Here is a 22991-nt window from a genome sequence, read left to right on the forward strand (position 1 = left end):
AAGGGCATCTACCAAAATGTAGAGCTAACATATAAGTTGAAGTATAAGGGGGAAAGGGGAGGGAAAAAGAGGAAAAAGAAGAGAAGGGAGATGTGGCGAGAGGAGAGGAGGGGAGGGAAGAAGGAGAGGAGAAAGGGGGGAAGAGGTGAGGGGAAACAGAAGAGAACACACAAAGATTAGAAAAGGTAAAAATATCTTTTTGCTGATCATATGATTTTACATAGAAATTCCTGAGAATCTACAAAACTACTAGAATTAATAAATTTAGAAAGAAAATTAATAAATTTAGCAAGCTAATAAGAAACAAGGCTAACGTACAAAAATCAATTGTACGTTTATATATTCACAACAAATTAGAAAATAAAAATTGTAAAATAATTGTATCAATAATAGCATCAAAAAGAATTAGAAATTAATTTAATGAAAGCATGGAAGACCTCTATATTACAAACACAAACACTGCCAGGAGGAATTTTTAAAAGACCAAAATACATGGAAAGATATACCATATTCATGGACTGGAAAGCTCAATATTGTTCGTGTGTTACCATTATGGTAACTGGGTAAATGGTACATGGGCTCTGTTTGTTTTTTTTAATGCTTTTTGTTTTGTTTTGGCTGCACCACGCAGTTTGTGCAATCTTAGTTCCCGAACCAGGGATGGATCAAACCCAGGCTGCCAGTAGTGGAAGCATGGAGTCCTAACCACTGGACCACCAGGGAATTTTCATGGGCTCTCTCTGTATTAATTTTTACAACTGCATGTGAATCTACAATTATCTCAAAATTTAAAAATTTATTTTTACAACTCTAAAGAAACTTAGGAATAAACTTATGAAGAAATAAATAAAACCTAGACTCAACTTAATATCAAAAACATATGAATTCCCCCTAAGGTAATTTATAAGTTAAAGGCAGTTCTAATAAAGATACTAAGAAGCTTTTTTATGCAGCTAGAGAAACTGATACTAAAGTTGATGTGAGGGCTTCTCTGGTGGCGCAGTGGTTAAGAATCCGCCTGCCAATGAAGGGGACATGGGTGCGAGCCCTGGTCCGGGAAGATCTCACATGCCGCGGAGCAACTAAGCCCGTGTGCCACAACTACTGAGCCTGCACTCTAGAGCCCGCAAGCCACAACTACTGAAGCCCGAGTGCCTAGAGCACGTGCTCCGCAACAAGAGAAGCCACCGTGATGAGAAGCCCATGCACCACAATGAAGAGTAGCCCCCGCTCGCTGCAACTGGAGAAAGCCTGCGTGCAACAGCGAAGACCCAACACAGCCAAAAATAAAATAAATTAAATAAAATTTAAAAAATAATAAAGTTCACGTGAAAAAACCAACGGGAAAGAATATTCTGTAAAACACTGAAAAAGAAGGGCTGGGGGGTTGGAGGAATTAGTTTTATCAGACATTAAAACATACCATAAAGAGGTGACAGTGAAAAGAGAAACACATCAGCAGATAGAAGAGAAAGACCAGAAATAAATCCATTTTACACACCGAACTTTTGATATGAGAAAGGCTGCATATCACAACACTCGATCAAAGATAGATTTTTAAACCGTGGGCTGGGACACTGACTAGACATTTGGATAAAGACAAAATTAGATCCACACCTCAAAATATACACAACAATAAACTCCAAACAGAACAGGAATCTAAGTGTAAAACATGAAATGAGACAAGTATTTTAAGAAAACATGGGTAAATTTCTCTATGTCCTAGTTACAGGTAGACATTTTGAACTATGACTCAAAACCCAGAGGTAACAAAAGATTGGTAACTTTAAATAATAATTTAAAAATTTTGAACAGTTTCAAAAAAAAAAACAGAAGAAAATATAGGCAACATTTATCACAGATAAAGGGCTAATATTCTTAATATACTGCCAAATCTTAAAAATTGAACAAAACAGATAAAAAACTTTATAGAAAAAATAGGCCAGAAATATGAATACATAATCCACTAATAAGTATATTAATATACCAGTAATCACATGATAAGATGTTTGTTCAACTTCATTCATAAGTACAGAAACATAAAACTATCCTGAGATGTATTTCTCACTTGACAGATTGGCAAAAATTTTAAAGTAAAACTCATTCTTTTAGAGAGGCTCTAAGAAAGACTCTAGGAAAACAGGCACGTTCATATATTGCTGGGGAAAATGAAAATTGGTACAATTATTTGGGGGAAGAAGATGATTTGGCAATATCAATCTCTGTCTGTCTCTCCATCCATCCGTCCATCCATCCATCCATCCATTCATCCATCTACATCTTTGACCCAGAAACCGCACGTCTAGGAATTTACACTGAAGATACACCAACAATATGAAAATACATATGCACAAGTTAATCACTGCAGTACTACTTGTAATTACAAGATAATGTAAACTACATGTTTTTATGTAACAAATTGATTAAATAATCCTATGCAGCTATAAAAACAATGAGGAAGAGTTCTATGAACTTCTGTGGATTTGTTTTCATGATAAATTGTTAAAATAAAAAAGCAAAGTGCAGCAGAGAATCACTAGGAAAGCTACCCTTTGTGTAAAAAAAAGAAATAAGAGAATATGCATATGTATCATGAAAACCTGACTAATAAAACTGGTTACCAACAGGGGTTAAGAAACAATGTAGTGGGAAAAGATAAAGGATATGGGAATTGGTAGAAGGGCTGGAGGGGTGGTATTTATTGAGTATGACTTTTTGCATAGCTCTGACTTTTAGAATTAGGTTAATATTTCACATATTCAAAAAAGTCTGTATGTCATAAAAATGGGGTGGGGTGGAACACAAACAGAAGCAAATGAACTTAACTGTCTTTCAAAGAAATATCACAGTTTATACTGATGAAAATTAACAATCAAAACCAAGTAAACTATGAACACACTATATTTTCACACTATATTCTCTCAGACTAAAGACAAAAAGAAATTTAAATAAATATTTATCACTAGTTAGTAGGTTTGTTTTCTTAGTAATTTCCATACTAGTTTATATATATATATATATATATACATAGTAAGACTATAACAATAAGTAAAATGTATTTTGATAATGAGAGCTAGGTTTCTGTCAGAAAAGAGAATTAGAGATATAGAAAGGGTACAGTGTAAAGCTACAATGAACCCTGTGATAGTGAACTGCAATGAGAGCTCATCAGTATGAACTCATAGCTTTTATGACAGATACAGAAACACAGACATGTTATTTACATATATGATTACATAAATATTATGTTCATAAACTGAATAGCATAGACTAATCTCAGCTAGTCTGTATTGCCCACATGGTTATCTCCAGAACAGCTGATTCTTACCTACATTACAAAATGTTGTGTTATTTTTTAACAATTCTTTTTTTTTTTTTAATTTATTTATTTTTGGCTGCATTGGGTCTTTCGTTGCTACACGCAGGCTTTCTCTAGTTGCGGCGAGTGGGGGCTACTCTTCGTTGTGGTGCACAGACTTCTCATTGAGGTGGCTTCTCTTGTTGCGGAGCACGGGCCCTAGGAGCCTGGGCTTCAGTAGTTGCAGCACGCAGGCTCAGTATTTGTGGCTCATGGGCTCTGGAGCACAGGCTCAGTAGTTGTGGCGCACAGGCTTAGTTGCTCTGCGGCATGTGGGATCTTCCCAGACCAGGGCTCGAACCCATGTCCCCTGCATTGGCAGGCGGATTCTTAACCACTGCGCCACCAGGGAAGCCCACAAAATGTACTAAATAAAGATAAATGATATTCCATAACCATGGGCCTGTGAGTTGTTTGGGAGCAGACTGTATCAGTCTGTCAGCATTGTTTAGTAATAGTAAGTGAATTTATGATTCACCTGATTTCAGTGGAGCCTGTAACTTAATGGCTGGTCACATAACTAGAATGCACTGTCCATGTGACTAGCTTAAAATAAGAGATCTGACCTCAAGCCAAATTTGAATTTCCCATTACTAAGGTGCTTGAGATGCAAGCTAGTAGTGGTTCTGAACCTGGAGACAAAGCAATTCCTCTGTGACTCGGTGGAAGAAGGACAAAGAAGACTGTGCCTAAAGTCTTCATATCCCTTTCAATGAGTACTCTTCTTCCGCTTGGCTGTACTATATCCTTTGCCTATAATGAAGTTCCAGAAGTATAAACTGCTTGATTCCTGTGAGTCCTTTCATCAAACACTTAAGGTGATTAATATATAATTAATGGACACATATTATAATATGTTATATATACAGATATACATATTTCCTAGCTCTGTCCACTGAGAAGGCCTACAAGCAATGACGCTCTAAGTGCAATGAGCACACTTAAAACCCAGATATTTGTTTTGAAATACCATTCTCCATTAAAAGAAAACAGGGCTTCTTGGATACATGGCTGATTCCAGGACTGGGGCAAGGTAAGTACAAAATGATGCTGGTATATCTTGTCGTCTAAGAATGTAAGAAGTTACTTAAAGAATGATAAGAACATGAAAATCAGCTTGAAGGAGTTCCAACTAGACAAACAGGGAACAATCTGAGTTCAAAATGATTAACAGAAAAAATTAAAACTCCATGATTCCATAACCATATAAACAAACAAAGAGGGAGGGAGGGAAAGATCCTTTCAGTAGAAATGCTAACGAATAAATGCAGAAGTATTACTCAGCTATTAAAAAAAATGAAATAATGCCATTTGCAGCAACATGGATGGACTTAGAGATTATCACATTAAATGATGTTAGACAGAGAAAGATGCCACTGTATGATATCACTTAAATGTGGAATCTAAAAAAATGATTCAAATGAACTTATTTACAAAACAGAAAGAGACTCACAGACATAGAAAGCAAACTTACGGTTACCAAAGGGGATAGCACGAGAGTGGGGGTGGATAAATTAGGAGTTTGGGATTAACATATACAAACTACTCTATATAAAATAGGTAAATGACAAGGATCTACTGTATAGCACAGGGAACTATACTCAATATCTCATAATAACCTATAATGGAAAAGAATCTGAAAAAGTGCACATATATATATGTGAATCACTTTGCTGTATACTTGAAACTAACACAACACTGTAAATTAACTATACTTCAATAAAAAAGTTAAAAAAATAAATGTGGAAGAAAAAATGAATTAAAAATTATCATTTGGGCAAAACACATTAATAATTATTTCAAGTAAGATTTACTAATAGATGCTCAAATGGGAGAAAATGGTAAATTTACAGTGGACAAATCTGGCAGGCACCACCTTAATCAAGTGATCAGAGTTAACATCACCAGTACTGAGCAAACTCATATCATATGGGTCCAAATACGACAAACTAACAAAGGATACCACATCGATTCTGTAGTATTCCTGATAAAAATGGATAATCTGAATCTAGTTATAAGGAAATATCACACAAACTCACATTAAGGAAAGTTCTACAAAATTAATAACTTATACTATTCAAAAACGTCAACATCATGCACAACTAAAGAACTATAACAATTTAGAGGAGATTGAAGAAACATGACAACTAAATGTAACCAGTGATTCTGGATTCATACTGGAGAAGGAAAATTTTTTTCTTTTGCTATAAAAGAATATTAGTGGAAAAACTGTTGAAATTTAACTACATTATCTCAGATAATGATATTGCATTAACATTAAATTTCCTGATTTTATTAATTGTACTTAAGCTTATATAAAAATTCTAAAGCAAGATGAACAGGCAATTATAAAACTTCAGTGGTATAAAAAAATTGTTTCTGGCTTCACCTACATTATATTGTTAACATTTTTTTCAATTCAATTTCAACTATAAACATTATTTTTAAGAGTAGTAAAATAATATACCCGATAGCTGTACCATAGTTTCCATAGCTATTCTACTATGATTGGGGATATTTATTTTTCTACAATTTTTGCTTTTATAAATAATACTGGTATATAATCTTTACATAGTACTTTGAATCATTTCTCATAAGAAATTCCTATGTTTATCACTACCAAATCACACATTTTTAGCATTTCTCATATGTATATATCGCCAAATAGTCTTCCTGGAAGACAACCAACTCTCTCCCCCCTCCCCTTTTCCCCCTCTCTCAGTCCCCCATCCCACCCTCAACACTACATGTACATGCACACAGCAAGTAAGAAGAGTTCCCATTTTGAAACATCCTTAGCCATACCTATTAGGTGACTTCTTTGGTACCTTATACTACTTCATATTGTGCTTTTATTATTTAGGAAGTTGAGTATTATTTCATATGTCAGCTGACCATCTGAATTTGCCTTTTTCCCCCATGTTCTTCATCTTTTTTTTTTAATTAATTAATTAATTAATTTATTTATTTTTGGCTGTGTTGGGTCTTCGTCTCTGTGCGAGGGCTTTCTCCAGTTGTGGCGAGTGGGGGCCACTCTTCATCGCGATGCGCGGGCCTCTCCCTGTCGTGGCCTCTCCCGTTGCAGAGCACAGGCTCCAGACGCGCAGGCTCAGTAGCTGTGGCTCACGGGCTTAGTTGCTCCATGGCATGTGGGATCTTCCCAGACCAGGGCTCGAACCCGTGTCCCCTGCATTGGCAGGCAGATTCTCAACCACTGCGCCACCAGGGAAGCCCTCTTCATCTTTTTTTAAAAATTTTTTTTGGAGCTTTCATCAAAAGAATGAAATTGGTTTAAGAAACTTTTTTCATTTTGAAGCAATGTGAAGCAACTGACAAAACCTTTCCCAGTTTGGGTTTAAAAGCTTGTTTATGGTGCTTTCTTATATACAGCCCGCTTTTTTTCTATAGTTCTATTATTATTTAAATCATTATTTAGCTGACCTGGACTCTTACAGTAACAGATAAAACAGAAAGCTAAATTTCCTGCAAATGGTATCCTGGCTAACACTTCATAATTTACTTAATCTTCCCTTTTGACTCCCTCTTGCGAGAGCACTGGAATCACAACTAACTGCTCAACAATCATCAACAAGAAGACACTGGAACTCACCAAAACAGATACCCCACATCCAAAGACAAAGGAGAAGCCACAGTGAGACGGTAGGAGGGGCGCAATCACAATAAAATCAAAACCCCATAACTGCTGTGTGGGTGACTCACAAACTGGAGAACACTTATACCACAGAGGTCCACCCACTGGAGTGAAGGTTCTGAGCCCCATGTCAGACTTCCCAACCTGGAGGCCCAGCAACGGGAGGAGGAATTCCTAGAGAATCAGACTTTGAAGGCTAGTGGGATTTGATTGCAGGACTTCGACAAGACTGGGGGAAACAGAGACTCCACTCATGCAGGGCAAGCACAAAGTAGTGTGCACACTGGGACCCAGGGGAAGGAGCAATGACCCCATACGAGACTAAATAGACCTACCTGCTGGTCTTGGAGGGTCTCCTGCAGAGGCAGGGGGTGGATGTGTCTCACCGTGAGGACAAGGACACTGGCAGCAGAAGTGCTGGGAAGTACTCCTTGGCGTGACCCCTCCCAGAGTAGCCATTAGCCCCACTAAAGAGCATGGGTAGGCTCCAGTGTTGGGTCGCCTCAGGCCAAACAACCAACAGGTATGGAACCCAGCCACACTCATCAGCAGACAAGCGGATTAAAGATTCACTGAGCTCTGCCCACCAGAGCAACAGCCAGCTCTACCCACCACCAGTCCCTCGCATCAGGAAACTCGCTCAAGCATCTAGATAGCTTCATCCACGAAAGGGCAGACAGCAGAAGCAAGAAGAACTACAATCCTGCAGCCTGTGGAACTAAAACCACATTCAAAGATAGATGAGATGAAAAGGCAGAGGGCTATGTACCAGATGAAGGAACAAAATAAAACCCCAGAAAAACAACTAAATTAAGTGGAGATAGGCAACCTTCCAGAAAAAGAATTCAGAATAATGATAGTAAAGATGACCCGGGACCTCGGAAAAAAAATGAAGGCAAAGATTGAGAAGATGAAAGAAATGTTTAACAAAGACCTAGAAGAATTAAAGAACAAACAAACACATGAACAATACAATAACTAAAATGAAAAATACACTAGAAGGAATCAATAGCAAAATAACTGAGGCAAAAAGACGGATAAGTGACCACCTGGAAGACAGAATGGTGGAATTCACTGCCATGGAACAGAATAAAGAAAAAAGGATGAAAAGAAATGAAGATAGCCTAAGAGACCTTTGGGACAATATTCAACACAACAACATTCACATTATAGGGGTCCCAGAAGAAGAAGAGAGAGAAAGGACCTGAGAAAATATTTGAAGAGATTATACTCAAAAACTTCCCTAACATGGGAAAGAAAATAGCCACCCAAGTCCACGAAGTACAGAGAGTCCCATACAGGATAAACCCACAGAGAAACACGCCAAGACACATAGTAATCAAATTGACAAAAATTAAAGACAAAGAAAAATTACTGAAAGCAGCAAGGGAGAAACGACAAATACATATAAGGGAACTCCCAAAAGGTTAACAGCTGATTTCTCAGCAGAAACTGTACAAGCCAGAAGGGAGTGGCATGACATATTTAAAGAGATGAAAGGGAAGAACCTACAACCAAGATTACTCTACCCGGCAAGTATCTCATTCAGATTCGATAGACAAATCAAAAGCTTTACATATGAGCAAAAGCTAAGAGAATTCACCACCACCAAATCAGCTCTACAACAAATGCTAAAGGAACTTCTCTAAGTGGGAAACACAAGAGAAGAAAAGGACCTACAAAAACAAAACACAAAACAATTAAGAAAATGGTAATAGGAACATACATATCAATAATTACCTTAAATGTGAATGGATTAAATGCTACAACCAAAAGACACAGGCTTGCTGAATGGACACAAAAACAAGACCCATATATATGCTATCTACAAGAGACCCACTTCAGACCTAGGGACCCATACAGGATGAACGTGAGGGGATGGAAAAAGATATTCCATGCAAATGGAAATCAAAAGAAAGCTGGAGTTACAATACTGATATCAGATAAAATAGACTTTAAAATAAAGAACGTTACAAGAGACAAGGAAGGACACTACATAATGATCAAGGGATCAATCCAAGAAGAAGATATAACAATTATAAATATATATGCACCCAACATAGGAGCACCTCAATACATAAGGCAACTGCTAACAGCTCCAAAAGAGGAAATCGACAGTAACACAATAATAGTGGGGGACTTTAACCCCTCATGTACACCAAAAGACAGATCATCCAAACAGAAAATTAATAAGGAAACACAAGCTTTAAATGACACAACAGACCAAATAGAGTTAACTGATATATATACGACATTCCATCCAAAAACAGCAGATTACACTTTCTTCTCAAGTGCGCATGGAACATTCTCCAGGATAGATCACATCAAATCAAGCCTCAGTAAATGTAAGAAAACTGAAATAATACGAAGCATCTTTCCTGTCCACAACACTGTGAGATTAGAAATCAATTACAGGGAGAAAAACGTAAAAAACACAAACACATGGAGGCTAAACAATACTTCACTAAATAACCAAGACATCACTGAAGAAATCAAAGAGGAAATCAAAAAATACCTAGAGACAAATGACAATGAAACACGACAATCCAAAACCTATGGGATGCAGCAAAAGCAGTTCTAAGAGGGAAATTTATAGCAATACAAGCCTACCTCAAGAAACAAGAAGTCTCAAATAAACAATCTACCCTTACACCTAAAGGAACTAGAGAAAGAACAAACAAAACATAACGTTAGTAGAAGGAAAGAAATCATAAAGATCAGAGCAGAAATAAATGAAATAGAAACAAAGAAAATAGCAAACATCAATAGAAGTAAAAGCTGGTTCTTTGAGAAGATAAACAAAATTGATAAACCATTAGCCAGACTCATCAAGAAAAAGAGGAAGAGGACTCAAATCAATAAAATTAGAAATGAAAAAGGAAAAGTTACAACAGACATCGCAGAAAGACAAAGCATCCTAAGAGACTACTACAAGAAACTCTATGCCAATAAAATGGACAACCTGGAAGAAATGGACAAATTCTTAGAAAGGTATAACCTTCCAAGACTGAACCAGGAAGAAAGAGAAAACATGAGCAGACCAATCACAAGTAATGAAATTGAAACTGTGATTAAAAATCTTCCAAAAAACAAAAGTCCAGGACCAGATGGCTTCACAGGTGAATTCTATCAAACATTTAGAGAAGAGCTAACACCCATCCTTCTCAAACTCTTCCAAAAAATTGCAGAGGAAGGAACACTCCCAAACTCATTCTATGAGGCCACCATCACCCTGAAACCAAAACCAGACAAAGATACTACAAAAAAAGAAAATTACAGACCAATATCACTGATGAATATAGATGCAAAAATCCTCAACAAAATACTAGCAAACAGAATCCAACAACACATTAAAAGGATCATACACCACGATCAAGTGGGATTTATCCCAGGGATGCAAGGATTCTTCAATATATGCAAATCAATCAATGTGATACACCATATTAACAAATTGAAGAAGAAAAACCATATGATCATCTCAATAGATGCAGAAAAAGCTTTTGACAAAATTCAAGACCCACTTATGAAAAAAACTCTCCAGAAAGTGGGCATAGAGGGAACCTACCTCAACAAAATAAAGGCCATATATGACAAACCCACAGCAAACATCATTCTCAATGGTGAAAAACTGAAAGCATTTCCTCTAAGATCAGGAATGAGACAAGGATGTCCACTCTCACCACTATTATTCAACATAGTTTTGGAAGTCCTAGCCACGGCAATTAGAGAAGAAAAAGAAATAAAAGGAATACAAATTGGAAAAGAAAAAGTAAAACTGTCACTGTTTGCAGATGACATGACACTATACATAGAGAATCCTAAAGATGCCACCAGAAAACTACTAGAGCTAATCAATGAATTTGGTAAAATTGCAGGATACAAAATTAATGCACAGAAATCTCTTGCATTCCTATACACTAATGACGAAAAATCTGAAAGAGAAATTAAGGAAATACTCCCATTTGTCATTGCAACAAAAAGAATAAAATACCTAGGAATAAATCTACCTAGGGAGACAAAAGACCTATATGCAGAAAACTAGAAGACAGTGATGAAAGGAATTAAAGATGATACAAACAGATGGAGAGATATACCATGTTCTTGGATTGGAAGAATCAATATTGTGAAAATGACTATACTACCTAAAGCAATCTACAGATTCAATGCAATCCCTATCAAATTACCAATGGCATTTTTTACAGAACTAGAACAAAAAATCTTAAAATTTGTATGAAGACACAAAAGACCCCAAATAGCCAAAGTGGTCTTGAGGGAAAAATACGGAGCTAGAGGACTCAGACTCCCTGTCTTCAGACTATACTACAAAGCTACAGTAATCAAGACAATATGGTACTGGCACAAACACAGAAATACAGATCAATGGAACAGGATAGATAGCCCAGAGATAAACCCACGCACCTATGGTCAACTAATCTATGACAAACGAGTCAAGGATATACAATGGAGAAAAGACAGTCTCTTCAATAAGTGGTGCTGGGAAAACTGGACAGCTACATGGAATAGAATGAAATTAGAACACTCCCTAACACCATACACAAAAAGAAACTCAAAATGTATTAGAGACCTAAATGTAAGACCGGACACTATAAAACTCTTCGAGGAAAACATAGGAAGAAAACACTTTGTCATAAATCACAGCACGATCTTTTTTGATCCACCTCCTAGAGTATTGGAAATAAAAACAAAATTAAACAAATGGGACCTAATGAAACTTAAAAGCTTTTGCAAAGCAAAGGAAACTATAAACAAGATGAGAAGACAACCCTCAGAATGGGAGAAAATATTTGCAAACGAATCAATGGACAAAGGATTAATCTCCAAAATATATAAACAGCTCATGCAGCTCGATATTAAAAAAACAAACAACCCAATCCAAAAATGAGCAGAAGACCTAAATAGACATTTCTCCAAAGAAGACATACAGATGTCCAAGAAGTGCATGAGAAGCTGCTCAACATCACTAATTATTAGAGAAATGCAAATCAAAACTACAATGAGGTATCACCTCACACCAGTTAGAATGGGCATCATCAGAAAATCTACAAACAACAAATGCTGGAGAGGGTGTGGAGAAAAGGGAACCCTCTTGCATTGTTGCAATTTAGTAATGTAAACTGATACAGCCACTATGGAGAACAGTATGGAGGTTCCTTAAAAAACTAAAAATAGAATTACCATAGGACCCAGCAATCTCACTACTGGGCATATACCCAGAGAAAACCATAATTCAAAAAGACACATGCACCCCAAGGTTCACTGCAGCCCTATTTACAATAGCCAGGTCGTGGAAGCAACCTAAATGCCCATCAACAGACGAATGGATAAAGAAGATGTAGTACATATATACAATGGAATATTACTCAGCCATAAAAAGGAACAAAATTGGGTCATTTTTGGAGACATGGATGGATCTACAGACTGTCATACAAAGTAAGTCAGAAGGATAAAAACAAACATCGTATATTAATGCATATATGTGGAACCTAGAAAAATGGTACAGATGAACTGGTTTGCAGGGCAGAAATAGAGACACAGATGAGGAGAACAAATGTATGGACACCAAGGGAGGAAAGTGGCGGGGGGGGGGGGGGTGGGGTGAATTGGGAGATTGCGATCGACATATATACACTAACATGTATAAAATGGATAACTAATGAGAACCTGCTCTATAAAAAAATAAATAAACTAAAATTCAAAAAAAAAACCTTCCCTTTCACCACTGATCTGCATATCCACCTTCACCACAGGGTAATCTCTTAATTACCTTTCAGTTAGATTTTACATTTTTTATTGTGCCCCTTTTGTTACAGCAGTCTTAGAATACATTATAATAACTTAATGGGTAAATGCCCTTGTAATTATTATACCTCTGACGCATTCATTCTATAAATAACCATTAAAGTCAATTGGGCACACTCTCTACCGACCTTTAAAAAATATTCTTGAGGATTTTTAATTGGAATCACATTAAGTTATGGTTATTGGTCTATTCAAAATGTTCAACAATTGCTTTAACCTATTTTAATATTTTTTATTTTCCTTGAAAATTATACATTTTATTAAGACTGCTATTTTTATTAATATGCATCAGCACTAAGTTATTTTAATCTACTCAATATTATAATAGCCAATTTCAATTATATATTGTAACATACAGTATCTTTTTTATTTCTCTCTACATTTGCCATCTTAACTTTTTCCCAGTTTCTTGAGTTCAATGCCTAGTTCATTTATTTTTATTTGCATCTAAAAATGAATTCATTTAATGATACAATTTTTTAGGAAAATTCTGACCAAAATTTCATAAATTTTGATATATAATATTTTCACTAGCATTATTTTCTGAATTGTTTTTAGCAATGTCTATATACTTTTTAACACAAAGGTATTAAGAGAAGTCTTTAGTTTACTCTCTTCCAGATTGTCTCAGTAGTTATCTATTTGAGGTTCTGATTCAGAGAATGTAAATGGTACAATTTATTCTGTTTTAGAATCAATCTAGTTTTCTAAATGCTCTAAGATTACTATAAATAATGTATATCCCTTGATGCAAAGTATAAAGTGAGGCAAGTACCTATTAAACCAAGTTTGACTCATCTCAAACAAAGAAAAAATCCAATGTCTTTATAATGACATAAGAAAATCATGCACCAAAGTGGCCTCTGTCATGTTTCTTACCTCAGTTCTATTATTCCCCTCCTTCCTCATTCCTCTCCAGCCATACTGGACTTCTGGACTGTGTCTGGCATTCTTGTACCTTAAGGCTTATGTAATTATTTTCACTCAGCCTAGATATTCCCGGAGATATTCACATAGCTTGCTCCCTCACCTCCTCTTTGTTCAAAGGTAATCTATTCTTATTACTATTAGTATCTCTCCAACTAGAATGAAAGTTTGGCTACAGCATGAATTTTTTTTTTAATTTATTTTATTTATTTTTGGCTGTGTTGGGTCTTCGTTTCTGTGCGAGGGCTTTCTCCAGTTGCGGCGAGTGGGGGCCACTCTTCACCGCGGTGCACGGGCCTCTCACTGTCGTGGCCTCTCCCGTTGCGGAGCACAGGCTCCAGACCCGCAGGCTCAGTAGTTGTGGCTCACGGGCTTAGCTGCTCCGTGGCATGTGGGATCTTCCCAGACCAGGGCTCGAACCTGTGTCCCCTGCATTGGCAGGCAGATTCTCAACCACTGCGCCACCAGGGAAGCCCCTACAGCACGAATTTTTGTCTGTTTTGTTTTTGTTCAATAACCAGAGCCTATAATAGTGTCTGGTAAATAGGATGCACTCAAAAAAACTTTTGGTTGAATAAATTAATATTCAAAAGCACCTGCCCTGAAGCCATAATGCCTGAGTTAAAATCTCTGCTATATTACCTTGGGCAACCTCCTTAACTTCTCTTTGCCCTAGTTTCCTCCTCAATAAAATAGAAAATAATAGTAAAAGTACTTATCTCATAAGGAAGTTCTAAGAATTAAAGTAGTTAATATATGTAAAGTTCATTGAGCAATGTCCATGAATAGTAAATGCAAAATAAATGTTACCTAAATACTTTTATTTCTACTTTAATAACTTCTTGAATTATACAGTAGCCCCTCCATATCCACAGGTTCTGCATCTAAAAATTCAATCAAACGCAGACAAAAAAAATCCACACATACACCGCTCCCCCCAAAAAAGAAGAAGAAATTCCAGAAAGTTCCAAAAAGCAAAACGAATTTGCAGCTGCACTGGCAACTATTTACACAGTATTCACATTATATTTAAAACTTTTTACATAGCATTTACATTATATTAGTTATTACAAGTAATCCAGAGATGACAAAGTATATAGGAGGATGTGCTACCCAGGTTATATGCAAATATACACCAATTTATCCAAGGACTTGAGCAACCTTGGATTTTGGTACCTGCAGGGGTTCCTGGAACCAATCCCCCATGGATACTGAAGGATGACTATACCTTAAAATCTCTTACCATGTTTAACTTTTAATCAATTTTTCAAAATTTCTAATAGGTTTTGCTTTATATAAATACCAATGCTTTATATTATGTCACACAAATTACTACTACTTTGTGGGATTATACCTTTCATTATGTGAAAACCCGTATCTATCTTCTATGATTTTTTCCTTGAGTTCTACTTTGGTCTGTACTTTTCTTTCCTTTTTTGTTGTTTGTTTTTGTTGTATTCCTTACCATTCTTGTATTTGCCAGGCTTATCCTCAACTACTCCTTTGTTTTCAAGTCTTTCTGTGTCAATCTGTTTTAAGTGTGTCTCTTCTAAAGAGTATACCTAGAAATGAAGCCTAAGGACTTCGGCACAATATGTTATATTAGTTCTATCCCATAAGCACTAGTAGGTTTTCCTCCTCAGCAACTTCTCTGTCCTCCAGCAGATACTAAGGTTGGAGTCTCCTGAGAGACCCAGACTACTTCACCCAAAAGCACGCTTTTACTCTGCATACAGTGACTCACATGTTAGGTAGACTTCCTAAGTATTCTTTTTATCTTTATAAATTCTTTTTAAGTTTTCAGTGTGAGGATAGCAATATGTCAATGGGATTTCTAGTGGGTGGAGGTTGGAGGGATTACATTGGCTTAGTGTACAATCTCAAACCAGAAGTCTCCTTTATTATATGCAAACAGTAAAAATTAAAAAAAAAAAAACCCACTATTCTGATTGCTTTTTTTTTTTTCTATTCAATTTCTATTGTTTCTAGCTTATGGAATTTGCTAGAAATTCCATATTAATGTTCTATAAATGGCAATAGTAGAAAATCTTCTTTGTTCCTCTATGTAGACTTTGTCAAAGCCCTGCAGCCAAAGAGCAATAGGAACACACCTGTAGTTGAACAAATTTTATTACTGCTCATTGCAGCGAAGAATACAGCACACTACAGGTTAAGGTAAGAGGATGTTACAAACTACTTATAGGATATAGGCCCATGTTAAGTGATTTGGGGGAGGGTTCAAGGAAGTAAGGCTTTGCTCTGGATTGGATACTGTCAAGAAGTGGGGATAATTCTGTGATTGAGTACCTTAATAAATCTTACCTAGACGAACAGAAAACTACAGTGAGACTAAAGTTGTAATTAGTACAGAAACAGCAACTGCTCATATTAGCCATGACAGAGGTGTGTTTGGTATTTTATATGGCTTGCACAGTGACTTCTTTTTGTATGTGCTTAATAAGTTTATGAAGTGATCTTGGTTTTTGTTTCATTTCATCACCGTCCCAGAGTGACTATGTCTGATGTTGATGTTCTGTGAGATTATGTTTAAAAGGAGAACATCAAGGCCCAGCTGTGAATGCCAAGCCTGTTTCCAGGTTCAGAGACTGCTTTTCCTGTTCAAGTTCTTAAGGATGTTTCCATTTAATTCTTAAAAATTTCTCCTGATATATCCCATTGTCTTATTAAAAAAACACCTACATCTGGTGCTTTCATGGCTGTTCAGAAACAGATACAAACCAATCTATAAACTTACTATAAAAAAACAATAGGCCAAATCCAAGCATGCAGTTGAAGATAACACAGGATATACAGAGTAGTTACACAAACTAACCATAAAAGTAATAGAGGCAGTTATTTAAGTAGTGGGGAAAGAAAAACACAAATAAAAGCTGTATGATCCGAAAGAATTTTCTTTCACTTTGATAAAAATAACTGCACTATCACATAAAATGAATATACAAATGAACATGCCTTATTTGAATGCCTTATTTTTTTTCCTTTTAAGGAAAAAAGGATATTATAAAGGATACTGTAAGGACAATTTGTAAAATCTACTGAGTAAGATATAGGAATTAGATAATAGCACCATATCAACATTAATTTCTTGAATTTTAAAGTTATATTGTGATTACATAGGACAATATCCTTGTTTTTAAGGAAATATACACTGGGGTATTTAGAGATAAAGGAACATTATGTCTGTACCCTGCTCAAACACCCAAAGAAAAAATTTTATGTGTGTATATGTAAAAGAGAGACAGAATGAGAATGAAAAAGCAAATGTGATCAAATGTTAATATCTGGATAATCTGCATACAGTATATAAAGGAATTATTTTTTACCATTCTTGTAACTTCTAAGTCTGAAGTTATTTCAATGTGAAAAGTTAAAAAAAAAAAAAAAAAAAAAGTCTGGCCTAAAAATTATATTTGACAAATATCAGCATCCCCAAGTCAGAGATGAAGACAGTAAGAATCAAAATAATCATACAATTAATTAAAGAAAAGGAGAAGCCAGAGTCTATTTCACTCAAGCCTGTAGTTTACTTTCCACAGAAAAGCTACATGTTTCAACATAATAATGGGTAATTCATCAATAAATTACAACTTTCCTATCTGTGAGAGAAACAATGCCCTGATTACTCATAATTTCCTCTTATGGTATTTCCTTCCTCTCAAGGTCTGATGTTACCAGTATATTAAAAAATTTTTTTAACTCAGTGATGAGCAAATATATATCTGATTATGTATCAGAGTTATTCAAGTCCTAATCAATGCCACAGCATTCAAAACAGCTGTCTTTATGACAGGACATTCCAGTAAACTCATCTGTGATTTTACAACTCAGGTGATTATATTTATGGTACCACTAGAACATACTGTTAGATGTATCATTTACCTGAGAACTGCCACTGAAACCTGGAGGTTGGCTGTATTCTGTGGAATCAATAATACTACTGCAAAATGAAGAAAGAAAAATGTGATTTCAGTTTTTACATTCTCTTAGCAACAAAAAAAGTAAATCTAAAATATATCATATATAAATCCAATATTTCTAATTTCTATGCAAAGAAAATATTTATTACCAATAATTTAATTAGACATCAAATAAATACATACCCCATAAACAAAAAATTAGTAAATATTTAAACAATTTACCTCTTCATCCCACCACCTTAAATATACCCACCTTGAAAGAATGTCAGTAGGGAATAATCATAAGATAGGTGTATATATAGAAGTATTTCCTACAATTTCATTTTCAGATAGGTTAATAAGCTGTTTGAACTCTAAGGAAAAGAGGACTTAGAATATTGGGAAAAGAGCACAAGCATGAAATCAAAAGCTATGGTTAACAGATCCTGTTATGACACTAGAGCTACTGCCCTTGGACAAATACCTTATAATAACTGTTTCCGTATCTGCAAAGTGAGATGAGTGGAGACTAGCTATCTCTAGCTATATCTAGAGTCCCTTCAAGCTCCAAAATGTTATGATAATCACCTCACGTGAAAGAAAACTATCAAAGGAATGGAAGAAATGGTAAAATACCAATAATCTTTCTTTTATAACTCAAAATCTATATTCTAATTACCTCTGCCCTAGTGGAACATAATCTACTTTCTCTATTGGCTCTTTCTATTTGATTATATTCTCTGTGCATTTTCCTACCTAACCCTAGAAAAACCTCTAGAAGTCCCGACTAGCTTTTCTTCCTAAGAGTTCTATCTTACCATATCTATCTTATCACTTCACTCTTATCTCCTACCTTTCTTTAAATAAATTAGCCTACGAGGACTATTAACACCTGAAAATGATATAACTTATACATCAACCATGACAGATCAACAGTTTTTTACATTTTTAAAAATTCTTCCCTATTTCTACTATAGAAATGTTTATATTTTTGTCTACCCTAATGAAATTAAGGAATTAAGTATACTAATTTCAGTGCATCTCTTTACATAAATATACAAAATCATTATTCACTTCAGTACTCAAATAATCACAAAGGTTATAATATGAGAGGCACTCTTAAGAGTACAGAGTGGGTTTGAATTTCACCTGTTAGCAGCTAAATGACTCTGGGCAAGTTATTGATCTTATTTGGCCTCTAGCTTCTCCATCTGCTAAATGAGTAAGATACTTCAGAGAGGTATAAGATTTAAGTTAAGTGGGTTAATTTCTCAGTACAATGCCAAAAAACGGTAGATGTTCAATAAATTTTACCCTTAATAAAATTCGTCAATAACATACAACCTTACGCTTTCAAAAATATAATAAATGAGATGCAACTGTCTTCACAGTAGTCTTTTTTTATAAAGCAATACATAATAATAGATATTCACTGTGTTCTTAACCATTCCTATAGTAAGACTTATGTAAGAAAGACCCTTCAAAGCACTTATACTACAAATTAAAGAATTAACACAATCTTGTAATGAATTTCTTTTGATGAAATATAACCAATGCTCACTTTCCTTGCACAGAGTCATGAACTGATATGACAGGATCACATGCTATTTTCAGTATACTCTAACCAGACACTAACAGGGCTAAAAATGAGGAAATGCCATGCATTCAAAAATCTGTGTTCCTTGGTCAGAATGGCCATCATCAAAAAATCTACAAACAATAAAGGCTGGAGAGGATGTGGAGAAAAGGGAACCCTCTTGCACTGTTGGTGGAAATGTAAATTGATAGTCACTATGGAGAACAGTATGGAGGTTTCTTAAAAAACTAAAAATAGAATTACCATATGACCCAGCAATCCCACTACTGGGCATATACCCTGAGAAAACCATAATTCAAAAAGAGACGTGTACCACAATGTTCATGCAGCACTATTTACAATAGCCAGGACATGGAAGCAACCTAAGTGTCCATTGACAGATGAATGGATAAAGAAGATGCGGCACATATATACAATGGAATATTACTCAACCATAAAAAGAAATGAAATTGAGTTATTTGTAGTTAGGTGGATGGACCTAGAGACTGTCATACAGAATGAAGTAGGTCAGAAAGAGAAAAATAAATACCGTATGCTAACACATATATATGGAATCTAAAAAAAAAAAAATGGTTCTAATGAACCTAGGGGCAGGACAGGAGTAAAGATGCAAATGTAGAGAATGGACTTGAGGACATGGGGAGGGGGAAGGGTAAGCTGGGACGAAGTGAAAGAGTAGCATTGACATATATACACTACCAAATGTAAAACAGATAGCTAGTGGGAAGCAGCTGCATAGCACAGGGAGATCAGCTTGGTGCTTTGTGACCACCTAGAGGGGTGGGATAGGGCGGGTGGGAGGGAGACGCAAGAGGGAGGGGATATGGGGATATATGTATGCATATGGCTGATTCACTTTGTTATACAGCAGAAACTAACACAACATTGTAAAGCAATTATACTCCAATAAAGATGTTAAAAAAAAAATCTGTGTTCCTTCCACTAATGAAACCCAATTCCCTATTATCTGTATAAACATTAATAAAATTATTAAGCTGCACATTTAGAGGTTGACAGAACAGAACTATTTCTAGATATAATTATTTTATGGTGTTGTAATTCAGACTTCTTTGACTGCAGGCTGGAACAATGATATTGATATATCAGTGTATATAGTGAGATAACACTACATTTCAAGTACATGTTTAAAAATAGTACTCATCAGATTGTTGAAGGTATTGAAATTACAGGTATTAAATGGTATTTTATTAATAATAACTGCAGAGTTTGAAATTTATTTTATTTCAGATCTTAATCTTATTCACTAAGAAAATTTATTAATGCATACACAACTGCAACAGAAGCAATCTGAGAAAATAAATCCCTTTAATTCTCCTTTTTAAAATGTGTGTGTGTGTGCGTGTGTGTGTGTGTGTGTGTGTGTTTCTATGTGTGTATAAAGTAACATGATTAGAAGAGAATATTAGAAAGCACTGCCTGGGCTGCGTTCTCTTCATTCTGGTGCTATTCAACTTCGTATCTCTGAGTTAGCGACAATCCACAGATGGTAATGACAACAGCAATATTAATAGCTATCATTTATTGAGCATTTACCATGCTCTAGGCACTGACCTGAGTAATTTAAGCTTCATAACTCAGGTAGACACTATTATTATTCCCATTTCTCAAGTGAGGAAACTCAGCCACTGACAGATTATACATTTGGCCCAAGTTAACAAAGTTAGCCAATAGCAGAGTTAGGATTCAAAGCCATGCAGTCAGGTTCTAGAGTCTACACTGAACCACCATGCTATGCTCCCTAGGCACATCATATTCTACAACTGAAGAGTGAGGAAATCCTGGATTAGCCCAACCCACTTCATAGACATAATTTAAGGAGAAAAGTGAAAAAACGGCAACCTATAAATATGAGAGTCATCAATTATTTCAAATACATGTCAAATAAATAACTTGAAATTATTTCAAATAAATTATAAAAATAAAGCCACCAAAAATGGCAAGGGCAAGAAGAAAATTTCAAGATAGTAACTAAAACTGAGTTAGGAATAATACACTTTATTCATGATGGGGAAAATAAGATGATAAAAAAATTCTTAATGTTCTTGCTAGTGACAACGAGGAGCTCAGCTAAAAACATATGAAAACTATACAGCTGTTAATCCAAGTTACAAGGGAAATTCACAGTTATGCAAGTAGATGTCAAAAAACTACTTACTGTCACTTATATTATTTGCTTCCAAAGACAAAGATATACTTTGTAATTAAAAGATAGACTTTTACAAATGAACTTATATACAAAACAGAAACAGATTCAAAGACATAGAAAACAAATTTATGGTACCAAAGGGGAAATGGGGGGGAGGGATAAATTAGGAGTTTGGGATTAACAGATACACACCACTATATATAAAACAGATAATCAACAAGGACCTACTGTACAGCACAGGGACCTATACTATTTTGTAATGACCTATAAGGGAAAAAAAATCTGAAAAAGAATATATATATATATGTATATGTATTTATGTGTGTATATATATGTATTTATGTGTGTATTTGTGTATATATGTGTGCATGTGTGTATATATATATAACTGAATCACATTGCAGTACACCTGAAACTAACACAACATTGCAAATCAACTATCCTTCAAGTTAAAAAAAAGAAATAAAAAATATGTTCAAATAAATAATAAAAAAAAGACTGTTAAGTCAATTTCACATATAAGCTATATTTATAATGAATAGGAAGCTAAGAGAAAACAGTGTTTCACTCTTGGTAAAAATAGTGGGTAACTAGTTTTAGACTGGGCTTTTACTTGAAAAAGGATAATTCACATTCAAATACCAATAGGCACAAAATTAATTAAATGATAGAGGATTTTAATATGTGAGCAAAATAAAATGTATTGAGATAATTTAAGGCTGAACATAAAGAAAATAACATTATGAGGTTTTTAAATAAATAATGGAATTGAATGAACCAAAAAAAAAAAATCTGTGTACACACATGAAATTAGACTAATTTCTGTCACTGATTTGTTTTTCCATTAGTATAAACTTAAGACAGAATAAACTCTACATTTAATAAACAATATGGGGCTACTGCCAAACCCCCTTCCTTTCCAGTATTCTACATAAAATTACTGAACCAGTTTCCCAAAACTGAGCAACGTGAGAAACGTGTAACATGAAAATAATCTGACTTATAAATTTTAATAATGACTAATTAAAACCAAATATGACTTTAATTTTTTTTAAATAGTAAAGTTTGTGACTATTTTATTGCCTTTCTACCAAGGCAGTAATCCCCAGTATTATAAACAGATGAAAGCTAAATCACTTGCTCTCCTCAAAATAATGCTTTTCTGTCACTTACTTAACATAGAAGCATTGAATTTCAAATTAATGGTAAACGCCACTTACTAAAAAACCAAAATTTTCGTGGCCCCAGTTTTGCAGACACCTCAGGAGATACTAGAAATCACTCTTCAGTTTTGATTTTTCCTTTCTAATTCCACATACCCTTTAACATTTGACAAAACTATTCAAACAAATCATACAAAATCAACATGACTCATCTATTGAGTGCTACCATCTACTGAGTGCTTATTATGTGTCAGGTATTATTCTTTCATTTCTTTACATGTATTACCACATTTTATCAGTCAAGACTGGTATTATTATCCTCATTTTAATAATGAGAAAACTGAGGTGTACAGAAGTTAATAATAAACTTGCCTAAGGTCAAACTGCTAA

The 22991-nt window shown here is 35.1% G+C and overlaps 1 protein-coding gene across 4 annotated transcripts in view; it reads right to left on the minus strand.

Moving 5' to 3' along the window:
• The window catches only part of COP1 (COP1 E3 ubiquitin ligase), a 269081-nt gene that overhangs the window by 155582 nt on the left and 90508 nt on the right, over nucleotides 1-22991 (minus strand). For 3 of the 4 annotated variants that reach the window (XM_036847837.1, XM_036847827.1, XM_036847817.1), the window contains exon 9: nucleotides 17658-17715. The exons of the other annotated variant lie outside the window; for it this stretch is intronic. In XM_036847837.1, coding sequence (XP_036703732.1) covers nucleotides 17658-17715 — 58 coding nt within the window. The remainder of the gene's footprint in view (nucleotides 1-17657; nucleotides 17716-22991) is intronic. 4 annotated transcript variants of the gene reach the window in all.

The sequence above is a fragment of the Balaenoptera musculus genome, chromosome 1 (assembly GCF_009873245.2).
Source record: "Balaenoptera musculus isolate JJ_BM4_2016_0621 chromosome 1, mBalMus1.pri.v3, whole genome shotgun sequence".
NCBI classification, from domain to species: domain Eukaryota; kingdom Metazoa; phylum Chordata; class Mammalia; order Artiodactyla; family Balaenopteridae; genus Balaenoptera; species Balaenoptera musculus.